We start from the raw sequence: 18300 nt of genomic DNA, 5'->3' as shown, positions 1-18300 counted from the left end.
GACAGACTAGGACAAGACTATGCTAGAGTTGGTTATAACTTCGGACTCATTAATATGGAAATCTTCCATCATCCTTGCCCAATTTTCTATGGATCCTTGGAGAGGTTGTATGAGAAAATGTGGTGTTGATCCTCCTTTTTCTTCCTCGATGATTACTGCAACTTCGAACAATTCTTTGATCCCTTGATCTCCTGTAGCTTCCTTTTTGCTTGCTTGATTGAGCTCCATGGTCACCTAATCTACTTCACCTCTAAAAAATATTTCAAGCCCTGGCAGACGTTTGCCTTGTTCTTGATCGAACCATGGTTCCTGATTTCCATAGTAAGGAAAGTCTTCTCCCACTTTCATAAAGTACCCATTCAGGGTCTTGAAGTACGGATTGCCATTTACTGCACTGTTTCTCCGTCCTGGGGCTTTCTTCTTTGGGTCCTTCGGATTGAATCCTAAACCATGATGATTAGTATTGGCTTGTATCTCCGGGAATGCTGGTATTCCTTGTTGGTTCTTTCCCAACCCTAGTCCTGGGAAGTATTTCATCTTCTTCATGATCCTCACAGTGGCCTTGCTCCACATCATCGGGAATTTCCCTAGAACCGAATCTTCTTCATTTACAAAGGAAGTGCAAATGTGGCCGATTTTAAAACCTCCCAATTGTACTTCCTGTGAGATTGATCCATCCACTTCTATGTTGGCCAACGTATGCACCATTTCTAGATCTTCGAAGATGGTAATCACCTTCTGGTCATGTAGAAATTTCAGCTTTTGATGGAGACTAGATGCTAAGGCGCCTTTTGAATGCAGCCATGGCCTCCCGAGCAACATGTTGAAGGATGCTTGAACATCGATGACTTGGAAGTCTATGGTGAAACAGGCGGGCCCGATTTTGACGTTGGTGGTAAGAATCCCCATTACCTCCCTCCTGGAATTGTCATATGCTCTGATGGTTTGACTGGATGACTTCATCTTGTCCAGAGACATACCCATGCATCTCGCGGCTTTGAGAGGCATCACATTGAGGACGGACCCATTGTCTATCAGGACTTGGGGAACCTGATTCTTGTTACATTCCACGATGATGTAGAGTGCCCTGTTGTGATTCTTCCCTCCTGGGGGTAAGTCTTCTTCTGAGAAAAAGAGTGACTGAATGGCATAAGTGGCCCCCACTATATGAGATAATTCTTCAGATCCCATTTCTATGGGCACTTGAACCTTGGTGAGAGCTTTCAAAATAGCTTCTCGATGGATTGGTGACACCATTAATAATCCCCAGATTAAGATGTTGGCTTGGGCCTTCTTTAATTGGTCTAGCACTCGATTTTCTGGCTCAACGACCATTGTTGATTGGCTAGACCAATATTTTTCCACTGTCAAATCTTTATTCTTGAAATTTTGGCCACTTCTAGTTTCCGTAACTTCTGACTCTCTTCCTTTGATGACCAACTTGACTGGATAAAAGTCACCATCCTCTTCGTCACTATCATTGAAGATAAGGGGACCCTTGGGACAAGTTCGGATTTCAGCTCCCTCATCGGACAAGGCCACAATAGACTTCTGGGCTTGATCTAGGATTTTTGATAGGGTTTCTTGCTTCTTAGCCACTTGTTGGACTGTGTGAGAATCTTCTGGTATCAACTGGCTAACAGCGTGAAAGGCTTCCAAAGCCGCTTGGTACATCTTTCTTGCTTCTGCCAATGACTTGTAAAAGTTGCGATCCTTCCTTTCCCCTCGAGAACCTGAACTTTCGGAACTCTATTCAGGGCTAGAAATAACTGGGTGGATGTTCCCTGTTGGGTCATTAACCGTTCCTTCCTCATTGACATGACACATATGAAAATCGTCATGCGCTCTTGCCCACGCACGGTATTCTCTGTTGCCCCGATTTGGGGACAGAGGAGGAGTCCCACATAGGTCTTGTGCCAGAGCTAAAGTTAGATTTATAGAGCTCTCCAAGTGATGGATTGCTTGAGGGAGTGACCACTGCTCTTTGACGGGTTCTAGCTGTTGAAGCTCTTCTTGGTACTTATCATCTAAGACCACCGTTCTCATAAGCATTTCCTGGATCTTGTCTACATCCCGATGGATCTTATTCACCTGGAATGACAAAGCCCATGGTGCGGGTCCGCAGATGTTTTCATACTTATCTAGACGCGTCCTTGGTTGCCAAGGTTCCTCATCCTCTGTTTCTTCTTCCCCTTCGGACTCTTCATCATCGGATTCTTCTGATTTAGATTCTTGCTCACTTTCATCTTCTTCAAATGATTGTTCTTCTTCTAACTGCTCTTCCCTTTCGTCATCAATGTCCATAGGAAAGATGCCTCTGGTGGGGTCACTCTGAAATTCCCCGAGACTGATATCATTGATCCATGCGTCCCATGTTTCACTTCTTCGAGGTGGGTCCGGATAGGAGAATGAATCCGAATACAGGGGCAAATCTTCAGGAGGGGTTCCAAACAAGTCCCGAGCCAAAGCATTGGCTAACCAAGTCATGTTTTGCAACTCATGGAGAGTCCAACCGAGTACATCACTCTCATTTGGCATCACCAATTTCTCACATCGTGCTGCGAAATTGCTGCACACGAGGTCTGGGAATAGAGAAGTGGCCTTGTAAAGGATCTCTTGAGTATTGGTGGAAACATCCAATATATCTGCCACCTAGTAGAATATGCTCATACTTCAACGCTCAAAATCTTCTCTAGACACGGTCCAATCACTTCTGGGGACTTCTGGTGAGGATATTTCCTCATCATCCCTGCTTTCGTCCTCGTCTGCCGATACGGGTTGGATGAGATTGGTTGGTTCACTGTTATCATCGCTCCCGATGTTATTCACCCAATCCATTGCAACCACTCCTTCATCATCCATCGTCGGACTTTGCTTGGCATACTCTATCCATTCCTCATGGATTTCTTGGTCGTCCACCTCGTCTGAGCTGTCGTTAGTATCTCCCCTTATATGGATAAGAGAGACTTCTTCTGACAGAGCTTGACCAATATCCAGTGCTGAGAGTGCTTTAAGGAGTTGGGGTGTGACTCTGGTGATTTCATTTCCTTCTTCTTCTTCAGGGACCAGGTGGCATACTGCGGATGGTTAGAAGCCATATTTGTACAATGGCGTCATTGACTCGAGACCTTCTAGTCCAAACTCTAAGAAATCCAATTTTTGGAGCCGATTGATGGATGCTATGCCTCTGCCGCGATCACATAGCTGTCCGGCTGTTCGGACATTCCCGTCACAGTTAGTTCTGGCGCAATATATGCAGACCTACATCTTCTCTGCCCGTACTTTCCGTGACTGCTCATCTTTCCCTAAATACCATGGAATGGGCTGGATCAGTGTGGTAGGATCTTGGATGGTGCTTCTTCCCACAACATGTTTACTGATCCTGTAGATGATTCCGAAGAATAGGTCCCTTTCACCAGTGGTTGTGAGACTTTCCATGCAGGCATCGGGTAATCCTCCCAGGTGGCACCTTCTGACTTTGGATGATAGAAAGGGGAATCGGGTCAATCCACTTCCTAAGACATCTCCTGTTGAGCCTGCGGTTCTTTTTCCTCTTTAAGTCTCTTGGTCAACATTGCTATATAGATGTGTGCCTTCATGAATTTCCTCTTCTTTCCGACTAGATGAATCAAGTTGGTAAGATCTGCATGCTTGACGTCTTCTTGAAGCATATTTACCCCATGATTAGGCAAAGGATTTGTTGTGATATTGGGCTGCTGTTTCTTTTGGAGTTCAATTTTACCCTCATCAATCAAATCCTGGATCGCATGTTTGAGGTGTATGCATCTATCAGTATGATGGCCTTGTTGATCATGGTAATGGCAGTACTGATTGGGCTTATACCATGTGGGTGGATTGCTCAAATCCACAGGCCTAGGGGGAACTGAATTGATCATTCCCTGCTTCTTGAGCTTGGTGAATAACAATGAGGGTGTCATTCCTTCGAAGTTAAAAGTCCTCCTGGGTGCTTCAGGTTCAGCTTGGATCACAAGAGGGGTGGATCCTGCGGTTACCACCTAGACTTCTGCCGCTTAGTTACTTGTCCCTACTGTATTTCCTCCCTTTGCCCTTGGACTTTTCCTTGCCGAGTAGCTTCCTGAGGCCTCATGGGTTGTACTCTGATTCTGCCTTTCTTTGAAGATCTTATCTTCAATCTTCTTTCCGATTGCCATAAGGGCATCAAATGTCTTGATATGCTGGTAGTATATCTTCTCACGGTATTCCCCATATAGATTTTCTAACAATATCTTGACCTGTTCCTCTTCAGTGGAGCGATTCCACATCTTCGCAGCCTTCTCTCTGAACCTCATGATGTAGTTTAAAAATTCTTCACTCGGTTCTTGCCTCAAGGTCTCCAACTCTCTTCGGGTAATATCCATCTCAGTATTGTACGAGTACTGCTTCGTGAACGCTTTAACCACAGAGGCCCATGATTGGGTTTGAGTGTGGTCAAGCTGTGTTAACCACCTTAAAGCAGATCCGGCCAACGAGTATAAGAACGCTTGCCCCATTTGGTTTTCAGAAAGTCCCCAAGATCTAGCAATGGTGGCAAAGATCTTGAGGTGGGCTCTAGGATCTCCTGATCCATCAAATTTGTCCAACTTCCACTTGAAGTCTTCAGGAGTTCTTCCTTTAAGGAAAAACAACAGGTCCTCTTCGTCTTTCTCCTTGACTTTGCCTTTGATAACCACTTCTAGTTCGGCCACCTTTTCTCTCATCTTCTTCTCCCTTTCAATTTCGGGAGGATCCATAGGGCGGCTATCATCCCCTTCCTCCACCAGTATGGTTATTGGAGTCTTGGGGGTTGCAGAGTTGGTCTTCCGGACCTCCTGCTCCATTGGCCCAGATATGGATCCACCCTTAGAGAGTTCGTTGACTGACTGCACCAGTTGTGCCATGAGTTGCAGCATTTCAGCCACATCTACCTGCAATCTATCCACTCGATGCTCGACGTGACTTTTTGACAAGTGGTCCTCCGGAGGATCCATGTTGCTTGCAAGTGATATCTCAGCCGATGAACTAGAGGAATGAGAAGAGGACGGAGAGCTTGGGAAGAATGATGAACCGGCTCGAGTCAACCTTCCACCGTGTCGAATCCAGATGGGCAAGAGCGGAATTGTGCTTCTACGAAAAAGAGAAGAAGACCTAGTTTAGACCCTAAGAAGGCTTATTAAAAAAAAAAAATTTATTTTTCACTCTTTATATATTTTTTATCATTTTTTTCTTTTGAGTTTTTATGATTTTTTTCTGGTATTTTATAACATTTGTTCCATATTATTTTATTATTTTATTTGGCTCAAGTAATCGGAGTGGTCATCAGAGCTTCAGCGGACTCCTTCTGAGGCCAGACTTCGAATGCCGTCATTGCCAGGTGTTTCTTTTGTTTGGAAACACAAAAAAAACAACAAACAAAAGAAAGACCCTAGTTATCGGGTTACTGATAATTATGCCTGGAGTCAACATGAGACGCCCTTATTTCGAGGGACACGTAAGGTTCCATCAAATGGAAGCAAGCTTCCATTGTTCTTCAAGGGACCATCGCAGGGCTATAGGATTCCTTACTTTGGGTGGCGTCTCGTATTGAAGTCGGATTAATCATCAGATGACCCTAGACTCGGTCTTTTCTTACAACTACCAGGGATTAGTTCGTGGCATGCCTTAATCATATATGGTCTATTTTCCTACATGATTCATGTAATGGATAGGCTCAATAGTACAGAACAAGGTCACCTTTGACAGAACCGATATACCTATCGCTCGTGATTGCGAATTGCAGGTACGTGGTCCTTTTGATATACCTAGAGAGTAGGTCACACAATCTCAGAGCAATCAAGCTAGTGCCTTTTTTAGGTGGCTAAAGCACCCCACAACACACTAGTGACTACCCTCGCTGGTGATTCTAAACTCGTACAGTAAATATCAAGGGCTGTAGCTTCGCCGCGAATTACCCATGACTACTCATGGGGTTCAACAACTAACTACGGGGGTAAAAGGAGTTCCCATGCAGTGTGTATGTGCAAGAAGTGGTACAGGAAGCGGCTATCATCCGATCTCAGAGTACTTAGTATGGCGTGCCTCACCTCCCTGGGGGTAAAGGCACGACAGGGAGTACCCTTGCTGTCTGATTTCACTTCGAGCACTATGCATGATGCGGTTAATACACACAAGAGTTAGCCACACACATATATTATTGTATATATATATTTTTTTCATTTTCATCTTTATCATTTTTTTTTTGGGTTGTTATTCATGTAACAAGGGTAGGTTACATTTGGAAAATTAACAAAAGGGTGAAAAGACTAATGTACATTAATCAATAGGACATTGAAGGAGCAATTAGGTGGGGCAAACTAGACATTTTATTTTCTTTTATTAAAATCTAATGAAAAAAACTTATAATTACTAATAAATTTTTAACAAAGGGTTAAAATGTAATTGTGCAGAACTCATCATCCCAAAAGTCATCTCTACCCAACATCTTTCTCGTCCCCGACCACGAACCAACCCAAATCTCTCTCATGTTTCTGGCGGAGCTAAAGGTCCCTTTTAAGTGACCGGCGAATACTGCAAAGAATGTTGTGGCAGCATTCCAGGTCGTTGGCCTGGGATAATCTCCTTACTTGAGATTTGAAACTTTGGGACTGAGTGGAGAGCGCAATGACAGAAACAAAGAGACCAGGACAGAGAGACGGAGAAGGAAAGGAGCCGGGTACTATTTTCCGTCACCGTTTCTTTCCACAAACCACAATTGGTAGTCTTTTGTTTTCTCTTCCCTTCTTCTTTACCATCAGTTCTCCGTTTACCTTTCCCTCTGTTCTTTTTAAAAAAAAAAATAAAAAAAATTAATCTCAATCTCCTTAAATTTCTTCTTTGCTTTCTTCTGATCTGACTTTTGTTTTGATTGTTCACTCCTATTATGTAAATAGGAGAGATGTTTTAGTTGGATGTATGGTTATTTGATGGGTGTGCTAAATATTTGAATGGATGACGTTAATTGATAATCTTGAAGCTTCTCGGTTGTGCGAATGTCAAAAAATTGAGTTTTGGTTTTAAGAATTAAATTGGACTTGCTTATTCTTTTCACTTTCTGTTTGAGCATCTGAGGAGAGAGGATGTATAGGTTCTCCATAGTAATGTAGTTCTTTCTTTAGTTCAATACATTGATTCTTGTATCTTTCTGTTCCTAGTATGATTCATAGTTTTAAATTGCTTATAGCTATACCATAGAGTTGTAGAGTACGAGATTCATTCGAGGAAGAAAGAATTTGACTCATTGTTCTCTGTCTCAACATGAGATTTGTCACTGCTAGCATGTTGGGAGGTTACTTTTCTTAATGGTTTAACCACAAAGGGCAAGTTCCTGACTTCGTGCAGATTCTTGGACTGACCCGGCATTTCCCCATAAACAACACTTTTCTGTCTGTCAAGGATCACTTTACCGTCTATGATACCTAGATATGTATACTTGGTCATGCTATCAGAGTATCAGACTATCAGTATGGGATATGGCTCCAACTCTATGGCCTAAATAGTCGAATGTTATGATCTACCAATAGAGATTAGGAAAAAACTTGTATTGTATTTCTATGTTGTCTCACTCATTTTATCAACTACTAAGTACTATATCTGGGAGATAGTGCCACTGCTTCTTGTCCTAAGGAAAAGATCAGGCTAGTTCAGCAGTGTGCTGGACAATTAATTGATTTAAGTGAGAAGATTTAAAAGATTGTCTGGATGGAAAGCCTCACTCATGCACAAAGTGTGAACAATTGTTCATGGTTGACTCCACAAAAAAATGGGATGTTCAGTTGAGTGAAATTCTGAGATTTATTTTCAATTGTTCAATATAAGCAGATGTTGTGTCTCTCCTATTGAGCGAAATTATGAGATTTATTTTCTTCTTTCACATCTCTCTAGATTCCTATTTTTTTTACCCAGCCACTGTTCTTTCTCTCCCCTCATTTGTCTAATTTGCAACAGTAGTTTGTTTCAGTCTTCATGTTATGTGGTATTGATGCTGACTTGCATATGGACTGATGTTTGAGGGCTTGGGAGAGGGTGATCAGATTGACTTGCTTTGGTAGGTTTATACGAATAGGTTGAGAGAAATGGATCGGGTGGAGAGATGTGAAAGGCAAGATGGCTTTGAGAGAAGAGAGAAATAAGAGAGTAATGGTGCTTTAGGTGGGAGAGAGTGTCGACAGAGAGAGATGTTGGGGAAATCATTATAGGGTGTGGACAGGGAGAGATTTGGCGGAAAATATTATAGGAACAGCTGAAACTTGTGTGTGTGTGTGTGTGTGTGTATGTGTGTAATTTGAAATATCTAAATTAAGATTGTGGTGAGACACTGATGGTACGTTCCTATTCTGCTTGTAAGCTTGTTGTGTTTGTGACTGCAACTTCTGTAACTGATCACTATTGAAGTCTAGAAGCTGTTCTCCAAGCAAGCCTTAACTGTTGTTGCTGATCATCACCAGAGAAGGATCGAACCACACTCCCGCAGATCTGTTTTCTGCCCTGCTGCCTGCAGCAGTCTAACCAGTTTCTCTCGAAGGTCTGAGCCTTGTTCCAGTAGAGCTTTAGGTTATTGAATCACACAAAGAAGGAGCCCACTTGATCCCAGTTCCAGCCCAGTTTGCTGGCTGGATTGTTCCACAGCCTTAACCTTCTAATTTCATCACCAACTCAGATCTTCTTTGCTGTCCATCAGAACTGAACCAAACTTGCAGCAAAGCTTCATCCCATCCAGGCCTACACTTGATCTTCCTTGGAGCCCAAACACAGTGCTGTTTTGCAAGTTATTGTTTTCTTTCTATTTGTGGGTGTTTGCCTTCTAATTGTGATTTGCTTCCATTATTGATGATCTGCTGCAACTTTTATTGATCCTACTGTAGAGTACGTGGTTCTTAGCTGAACCCTTTCTACATTATGGAGTCTCCATCTAAGGACAGCCTGTCTACATCTGGTTGGTGGGTTAGCCTCTAATCTTATGGATAGGTTTTGTTGTTCATATATCAAGGGCTGGTAAGGTTTTGCATGGGAAATTGATTCTCAAAATGCATTTTCTGAATAAAACCATAATTTTGGGCTAACAACCTTGAGATATGGAAATACCTTGGGATTGTCTTAATACAGCAGCTAAGGAATCACCCATTTCTTGCTGCCAATTTTAATCTGAGCAATAGTATATGGAAACCATATTAGTGATAGATTATTATTATGACTGGTTATATGTTTATCTTTACAGGCTTTTATAAAGAAGGCTCAAGGAGCATTCAGATAGGCAAGACCATATTAATCATTTTGTTCTTATTCAATCAAAACCGCACTCATTTGCTTTATTCTGTGTGAGTCTTTAGCTTAAATAGGTAGAGCACTTGGGGATTCCCTAAGAAATGGTGGTTCGAATCCACCAAGACTCATTGAATTTTCTTATGTTCAATTTTTTTTTTATTCATTCGTATCGGGTTATGTCTAAATTTGTATTCCATTTGGGTCGGGCGTTTGGATCGTTCCCCTTGTGGACATGTCAGTGAATGTGACAAGTGGGAAAATAAATAAAAAGGGGCATTGAATATTTTGGAATTTCAGCTACTTTTGTTGTAATGTTAACAATTTTGATAAAGGGATCTTCCCATATGTTGGCCAGTGGACCTTACAATTGATCTTTTGTTTTTCTGCCGGCCAGATGCTGTTAAATTTGTTTTAAATCATGCAGTTATACATGCCATTTTTTTCCATCCCATAGGAAATGAACATTGTGAGTTCTGAACTTGGGTCTTTCAACCTGACAGTTAATAGTCATGAATTCTAGTTCTTAACTCATATAGGCAATACCCTGTTTTAGAGCTACTTTCTCCATTCTAGTTCATATAATAAATCTCTCAAATCTGAAATTGATCTGAAATTTCGTGGATTAACTTCTGTTATAACATTCTCTTAATTTCTATTCTAACCTCTTTGCCCTGCTTTCTTAGTAGAAGCAAGTCTGTACCATTGCCTCCTGATTTCAGCTTCGAAATTTTGTGAGATTTTTCCAGCTGATAACCTAGAGTGATATGGTCATTCGACCTGAATATGAGGACCATCAGCACATTACTCTTTTAATTATTGATCCATAGTTCCATTCTGAATTTTTCTTATTGCTCTCTGATTTTATTTTGCAAGTTTCTATTTTCTCTATTATTCTAATCCATTTTGCTGCTCCAATCCTTTGAGCCTTTTGTTTAAGAATTGGGACTTGAGAGACCAGATTTACATTAGTGGGACAAGTCGAAAAGATGACAACTGATCTCCCTTCACCAGTGCATTTGAGCAAATGATATTTCTATTATGAATAAGGATGATTTGATCAAATTTATAATATTTGGTGATCTTGGTCAAACCTATGTTTTCTTTTTGTCAACCTTGCGATGTGTTGTTAACTTTGGCCAAATTGAAGAAAATTAGGCATATTCAGATAAAATTTTGACATCTTTGTCAAAATTGTGTAAATTAGGTCAATTAGTATAGATTTTGATGAAATTAGGAGAATTTTGTCAGATTTGTCAAAACCCTACACTTTAATCAAATGAGCCCATTACATGGTTTTAGGTATCGGCCTCGGATCAGCCGTATCTGGCGATCTATATCAGTATCGGCCAAAACCGATACCGATAACTAGCTATTACCAGATCAGTGCATGGTACACGAGGAATAATGGTCAAAATACCCTATGGTATCGATATCTTTGAGGGTAAAGTGGTTTGATATGTTCAATGCCGATCGATACTATATCCATATCCAATTGATATCGATCCACCAATATCTGATATCTGAAACCATGGCCCATTAGGATCGAAAGTTCGGATCAATAACCCCTAGTTGATATTTATAACCCCATTAAGCTCTAGTCGTTGAATGTTTTATTCATACTAGGGCTGCAACGGGCGATCACCTTTCTCCTGTCACCACTCAGTTCGAGATCTTTTATTCTCCTTGTGGTCATCTGGTGCTGCTCTCTTGTTGCCTTGGGTCAAACCGTTTACCGAAATCGAACCGAACCATTAAAAATGAAACCGTGAAAATATATATACATCATACCCAGGAATAGGGTTTACTTGAAAGAAAACACAGCTGAAAATCATATAGACCTATACCCTATACCCTTATAACCCTAGAGTATAAGGGTTATCGATCCGAAAATTCGACCTTGATGGGTCCATTTGGTTAGAGTGTAGGGTTTTACCACGTGTCATGAGTGATGATGTGCCAACTAAGAGTTGGGGTAGCAGAAGGGTGGGTTGGGGTTATAGGGTAGGGAAGGGCAGGGTTGCAGGGGATGAGATGGTGGTGGTTGGGGTCAAGGTTGGAAGTAGAAATGGAGGTGAAGGTGGGGTTACAAGTGGGAATGGGGTTGAGAGGGGCAAGCTTGAAAATATATTTATTTTGGAGTATAATAAACCCACTAAGACACTCTAGGCATCACTTTTCAAACATAAGGTAACCCAAATGTCATTTTCTCAAACTTAAGGTATTTAAGGTGTAATTTAGAATTTTTATTTCCTCAAGTGCACCAAAAAGGTACATCTAACGGTGCACCTTAAAGTGATTTTGTTTAAAACACTCCCCCAAGTGCATGTGCACTGTTAGATGTACCATTTTGGTGCACTTGAGGGTGTACTGTACTTGAGGGGATAAAGTTCCTGTAATTTACCTGTAACTAATAAGAATCGATTAGGGGGAACCAATTTGATCTATCTCTCTCTCTCTCTCTCTCTCTCTCTCTCTCTCTCTCACTCACACACACACACACACAAATGGCTCATTAATGGGCATTTGGAGCGGAAATGACATTGAGATAACATGTGAATACTTGGCTCTCTAACAGGGTCTCACAAATCATAGTCCTAAATAAAACCGTCTGCTCTTTTCCCCACTTAAAAAGGAAAGGAAAGGAAATATATTCCAACTGTCATTTTCTTGCAAATTACCCATTAATTAAACTAAATCCACTTCGCTGTAAAGTGTTTAGTTGATATCTTCTCCTAAAAGAGGCAAAGCCATCTGATTATTTTTTGCTTTGCAGCATCTCAAATGACAAATTTTAATATGCCACTCAAGAAGTGCATTAAATTTAAATGTCACAAGCAATGTAGAAGCAGAAGCTGGACTTCCATCAAAAGCAATGGGAGATGCTGCCATTAAGCACATGAGTTTAATTGAAAAGGGCTTCCCCTTTTCCAACAGCACTATGAGGGTTTAGAGAAGCGTTTGCAATATGCCCCCCCTGCTTGCGGTCCAAACCACCTAGTTCTGGTCAGAATGGGCCCAGCAAGAACCAAGGCTGAGCACTCGTCGTTGGACCGGGAACGTGAGGAACGCCGGAACGTGGTTGCACCCTGACAGTTAGGGGCTGGCCCACGTGTCAGGGGCACGAGCGCAGAGCCACGTCTTGTGAGAGACGTGAATAAGGTCAATATTGGTGGGACCCATGACTGCCTTAGCAGTTGGAGGTAGAGCAGGTTGGTGGTACATGTGGCAGCGCCCAATTGGGGGTAGGGAACCATGAACCAAGAGGGGTGGCCCTGGTGGAAGCAGTTACACAGGCTGATAACCGCTGGTGCCTATCCTTATAAGGAGGACGACAGATCTGGAAAAAGGACAGACAAAAACACACCTGACAACCAGCATTTGTTTATTCTCTTTACGTTTTACTTGTACGTGTTCTATTATGCATTTCTTTATTGCATTTCTTGTTGTCATTTGAGGCTGAAGGAGATGCACGGTCACATACTAAGGGCGACAGGGGTGTACGCACAAGGCTCACACTTGTTTCTAGTATGATTGATTAATGCATTAACTATTTCAGTTCATTGCTGTTTGTGTCTCAAAGTTCTTTCCTTTCAATCTGAGCAATAGAAATTCGGGCCGTAGTCTGTGGTTGTTGGCTTAACCCAAAAGACCTTAGAGCTACTCAGGCAGGAGGAAAACCTACTAGCCTGGTAAAGAGTCAGATTAGGCTGTTCTTGGCCTCGTTTGAACCTGCGCAAAGATTCTGGCATACCCGCACTATTCACACCACGTGTGTATCCCCGCGTGTGAGTGTTTGGGATTTCTATCACCAACACTCCCCCAACGTTTGAGTTCTCCCAATGATTAATTACTTTTCAGATCATTAAATTTCACCTTTACAAGAAATTTTCTGATGCCAGTAAGTCCTAGTTTTGGAAGTTATGTCAGTATTTCTATATGCAGTGTTGAGCTTCTGCCAAATCAAATTATGGAAAAACAAACTGAAAATAAAGTTAAAGAAACTTCTGACTTTTGGTGCATCTAAGACAAGTATAACCATAACCACCACTGACTTTTGGAATTCTGCCTAAAAAAATGGCAAATTGCTGAACTCTCTAGGTTATTGCTTTGAGAAGTGGAGATCCTAATCTCTCTCTCTCTCTCTCTCTCTCTCTCTCTATACCTGGTCATGCAGATATACTATTGACTCTTTCTCCATTTATATGAGAAATAACAGGACTACAACAGACCAAACCCTCTCCAGTTTTCAGCCTATCATCAACACAACCCAATTATAATATTGACTCTTTCTCATACACCAAGCAAAATGCCCTTCTTTTACAGTGTCCAAGAAAAAGAGTTCACTTCACCATTAGCATTTACTTGCATTGACACACCCAAAATGAAGTGCGACTGAACTGAAAACCTTTCCATCCCAATAATAGCTATGCTCAAGAAATATATTGTAAAAACAGAAACGTACATTTCAACATCCTAAAGTAATGCAACTTAAAAATGTCTTGATGAAGTCAACAATGCAGCAAGAAACTACTAAACTCGATATCATAAATAGAGAAACATGATGAAAAATAGCCAGAAACTACTAAACCATGTCATCAATAGAGAAACAGGATGGAAAACAGCAAAAAACTACTAAACTCTTAAATTCCAAATGGAAAAGGCTGTACGAGTCTTGATAGACTTGAACCATCATCTCCTGAGAACAAACCCAGGTGTTCTTCCTTTTTTGAGCTAAAGACTCACCTACCTCCGTAAACTTATGTTAGTTATGTCTATAACAAAAATTTAATGAATCACACAACATGGAATGATGTACAGAACAAATAGAGTGAAAAAACAAATTAAATTTCAAAGTATATATATTAAAATCTACCAACAACACCACAGTTCAATATTAAATTATTATTGAAGAAGGTATGGCCCTTTGAAAATATATGATAGGCTTCCTTTGCACCAAGCCAACAAACCTAGAGGTGGTATTGGGAGTGAAGATGGGTTTCCTAGTTGTAGATAACTGAGACTTCTTGAAGTCGTTTGAACTTTTAATGGAAGATAAGTAGCAATAAATTAAGGTCCAAAGTCAAGCATAGCCGCATCAACGAACGTATATCCTGGTAAGCAGGGGAAAAGAGAAACCAAAACGAAATTGTCAACAGAGTAGAACCTATAAACAGATTCACCAGCACTAGTTAGCTTCTTACAAAATCATTACATCTATCCACAATAGAGAAAAACACAGTATCATAACTACATTTGTTAATTAGAGGACAGAAACAAAGGGATGAAATCTGACTGTTTTCTTATACATACTCCACCCAAAGGAACATTGCATTTAAAGACAAGGATAAGGAGGACTTTTCTTTTTAAAAATGGTAGCAGAAGCAGGATAAAGACCAAACCAATTGTTCCTATTTCCTGAAGAAATATAATGCACTCTGAGAGCTAAAATCAACTTCGCATATTTGCCCAGTTATAATCTGACATAAGGTAATTTGGCAATCACATGGAAATGTTTTTATCCATTTTGGTTTTCAAATGACTTCATTAACACACATATTCATTTTATATTAGTCACCACTACAATGAGAGAGAGAGAGAGAGAGAGAGAGAGAGATGAAATGAGTTCAACTATTAAATCCTAAAATTAACACATCTTGGATACTTCCATAATAGAATCCCAGCCTATAATCGTTAAAGACTCATTTCATATGCTAAACTGGGACAAATTCTTTCTCATTCTGTCTAAAGGAATTCAAAATTTTAGAACTAACTCATACACCATGAAACAGCTCACCAAAATTCAACAAACTCAGAGGCAGAGATTCAAAGGATTTTTGAGTTTTGACTCAGTTTCTGAGGGTTACAGTCACTACCCAAAAACAGAGTATCGATGGTAAAAAAAACAGAGATAAAAGAATAATAATAAATGAAGAAATAGAATAGAGAATATCAAACCCGGGAGGATCTTACCGTGGTCTGAATCTATGAAGAGGAAACCCAGAAAAAATGAAAAAATCAAAGGAAAAAAAACAAGTCACAGCAGGGGAACCAGCAACACGGGTAATTTGTTGGTGAGATGAGCTAGAGAATCTTACAGAAATTGAGTACTCAGTCTGTCGTTCAAGGAAAGAGACGTGGAAGTGAGAACGACGGATCCGTCATAAATTGATGGTCACAGCAGTAGGATAAGACAATTGTTGCCTTCTCCGATGGGTACTCCGACAAATGCAAAGGAGTGAGAGGCGGAAGTGAGAACAAAAATCCATCGTGTGATGGTCACAGCGGCAGGGTGAGGCAGCTAGAGAGAGAGAGAGAGTAGAGTGAGGGAGAATTCGTTCGCAGTCGGAGAGGGAGGAGTGGAGAGGAGAGAGAAAAGAGGGAGAGTTACGTTTTAACCCTTTCATAAAAAATGTAGTTAAAATTCTTGGGTTTCTTCTATTTTCCAGCACTAAGTGTGATTTTACTCAAGTATCCTTACCAAATTATTTCCACCTGTATAGTTTTAAGAGGGCATTAGATGTCTTGTTATGTTTGGATAAATAACAGACCCTTGTTACGATAATAATTCCCTTTTTTTTTTATATATATTTTTTTGTTTTATACAGAAGCTTGGAGAGAGTGTTTTATAATTTGTCAGTAGCATCTATTTTAGAAAGTTTGACCTCGAGTGGACGTTAGTCCACTCATTCCCCAGTGAAGTCGCCACTGTAAGTACCGTGGTCTTCCATAGGATCCGAAGGTTCCTCTACCTTAGTGATATTTAGGGTATTAATACGGATAATATTGTTAATGTTCAGAAATAATATTAGGGGTTTGGGATCATGCATAACATACTGAAATATTGTGAAGTCGCCACCCAGGGTTAGGACGTAGGACCCATTAAGTGTAGCCTTATCCGTTGTGAACAGAATCGGGCTACGTGACTCCAAATGGTCTGACCAGAGGTTCGGATAAGGGGTCAAGTTACGAGTGTGGGAAGGTGTTAGGCACCCACCTCGCCCGGCCAAAGCCGGTCTCTCTATCTTAGATGCTACATAAGGACGAATGTTCTCTCTCTTTTATTACGGGGATGGGGATGTTATGAACTACATTCAAACGTTATAAATTAAATTAGAACATAATAAACTACATTACATACATGAAAAACATATACTAAAATGATGAAATACAAAAGGGCTACATTGAAACGATGAGACTGCAATAATTATACTTGTACGATTATATTCCCCTGGCTCAGGGGAGATAGACGAATGGGCTGATGCTGATTCCTTCCGGACAGAGTAACAGTTCTTTCAAGTGAATTGATGGGGAGCAACCAGGTAGAGTAATGTCTAAAATAAATGAGTTTCAATTGCTAGCCGTACACTGACGGGATAACAATGTCTAGGAGTGGTAATGCTCCTTGCTTGGAAGGATAATCGAAGGATCTATCCACATCAAAGAAGGCTTCACTCACTCACACTCTCATCAAAGAAAGAGGAGAAAGGAGGGTGAAAAATGGAGAAAAGGAGGGTGAAAAGCACTTGGGGAGGGTCTCTCTACCCAAAAATCCTTAGGAAATGAGGGAGGGGGACCCTCCTATTTATAGGGAGGGGTCCCCTCTCCTTCCTAGTAGGATAAGTATTCCATAGCGCCGTGGAGGAGTCCAGGGCGCCGTGGGGGACTTTTCCACGGCACCGTGGGTGACGTCAGCAAGCTGATGTCACACCCCCTCATGGCACCGTGGAAATTCGATACACGTCTCTTTCGGGGTCTAGAAAGAGGGAAGGTGCGTCGTCCATTGTCCGTGTCCCGTCGTCATCATCGCCAAATGGGGTGACAAAAATCAGTGTCTACAAGTGTGTATATTTATCTAGCTTGTACTGTCTCCATGATATCTATTCAGGGTAGTCTATTCTCTACTGTTCCTATCTTATCTAGAGATAACTATAAGAAATGGAGAGAGGACCTGGATGTAGCACTATTTGTCATAGAGTTGGACTTAGCTTTTAGAGAGCCTAATCCCATAATTACAGCCACTAGCACCACTGAGGAGAACCAGAAATTAGAAAAATGGGAAACTGCTAACAGAAAGTGTATCATCTTGATGAAAAGATCTATCCCTGAGAATATGAAGGATAGTGTAGGAGAGATGGACACTGCAACTGAATATTTGACTGTGATCAAAGAAGTTTTTGAGGTTTTTCAAAGTGCTGAGAAAGCGGAATTGATGAATCAAATCCTCTTAGCCAAGTTTGATGGTAATGGAAGTGTGAGGGAGCATTTTCTGGAGATATCTTCCATGGTGAAGAAGTTGAAAGATCTGGAAACTAACCTGGATGATGATTTTCTAGTCTCTCTTACACTGAAATCTCTCCCAGAGTAGTATGCGACTTTGAAGACCACCTATGCGGCCTTGAGGGACAAATGGACCATGAAAGAGTTGGTCTCCATTTGCACACAAGAAGAGCAGAACAAGAAAAGTAAGAAGAAAATTGAGAGTGCAAATGTCACCACTTCTAAGGGTGGTGTTGGACCTTACAGGAACAAGAAGAGGTTTAGCAAAAAAGACAGGTTTAGGCCTTATGACAGGGCTAACAGGGACAGAGCACCTCAGCGTGACCATACATATGTTGGTAAGAAAGATATGGGCGGTCTGGAGTGTTTCTGGTGTCACAAGAAGGGGCATATGAAGAAAGACTGCAGGGCTAGGCAGTCCTGGTTGGCAAAGAAGAAGGATTCTGGTACTCACCTGTCCTTTGTTTGCTTTGAATCCTTTAATGTTAATACCCCTATGGATTCATGGTGGATTGATTCTGGATCCTCTATTTATGTCACTCATTCCTTGCAGGGGTTCATCAGAAGGGGGACACCAAGCAAGGATGAGGTGGCGGTGTTCGTCGAAAATGGAGTAGAGGTTGCTGTTGAAGCCATTGGAGTAGTTAGAATTTTTTTGTTTGGTGGTTTGTTTTTGGATTTAGAAGACATTGTGTATGTTCCCTCCATGAGAAGGAATTTGATTTC

The 18300-nt window shown here is 41.1% G+C and overlaps 2 protein-coding genes across 2 annotated transcripts; one reads left to right on the top strand and one right to left on the bottom strand.

The window, feature by feature from the left end:
* Positions 1-234: 234 nt before the first annotated feature.
* LOC122643375 lies at positions 235-4988 on the bottom strand. The gene is made up of 4 exons (XM_043837000.1): positions 4254-4988; positions 1860-2091; positions 1255-1733; positions 235-1140 (listed from the first exon to the last, which is right to left on the bottom strand). The coding sequence occupies exons 1-4, from the start codon at positions 4986-4988 to the stop codon at positions 235-237; spliced, it is 2352 nt and encodes a 783-aa protein (XP_043692935.1).
* Positions 4989-17167: 12179 nt separating this feature from the next.
* Positions 17168-17662, top strand: LOC122643374. The gene has a single exon (XM_043836999.1). It carries the CDS (start codon positions 17168-17170, stop codon positions 17660-17662), a length of 495 nt encoding a protein of 164 aa, XP_043692934.1.
* The last annotated feature ends 638 nt before the right edge of the window (positions 17663-18300 follow it).

This window comes from Telopea speciosissima, chromosome 10, assembly GCF_018873765.1.
Source record: "Telopea speciosissima isolate NSW1024214 ecotype Mountain lineage chromosome 10, Tspe_v1, whole genome shotgun sequence".
Taxonomy (NCBI): domain Eukaryota; kingdom Viridiplantae; phylum Streptophyta; class Magnoliopsida; order Proteales; family Proteaceae; genus Telopea; species Telopea speciosissima.
Note: the sequence above shows the minus strand (reverse complement) of the source record. Positions and strands in the feature narration are given on the sequence as shown.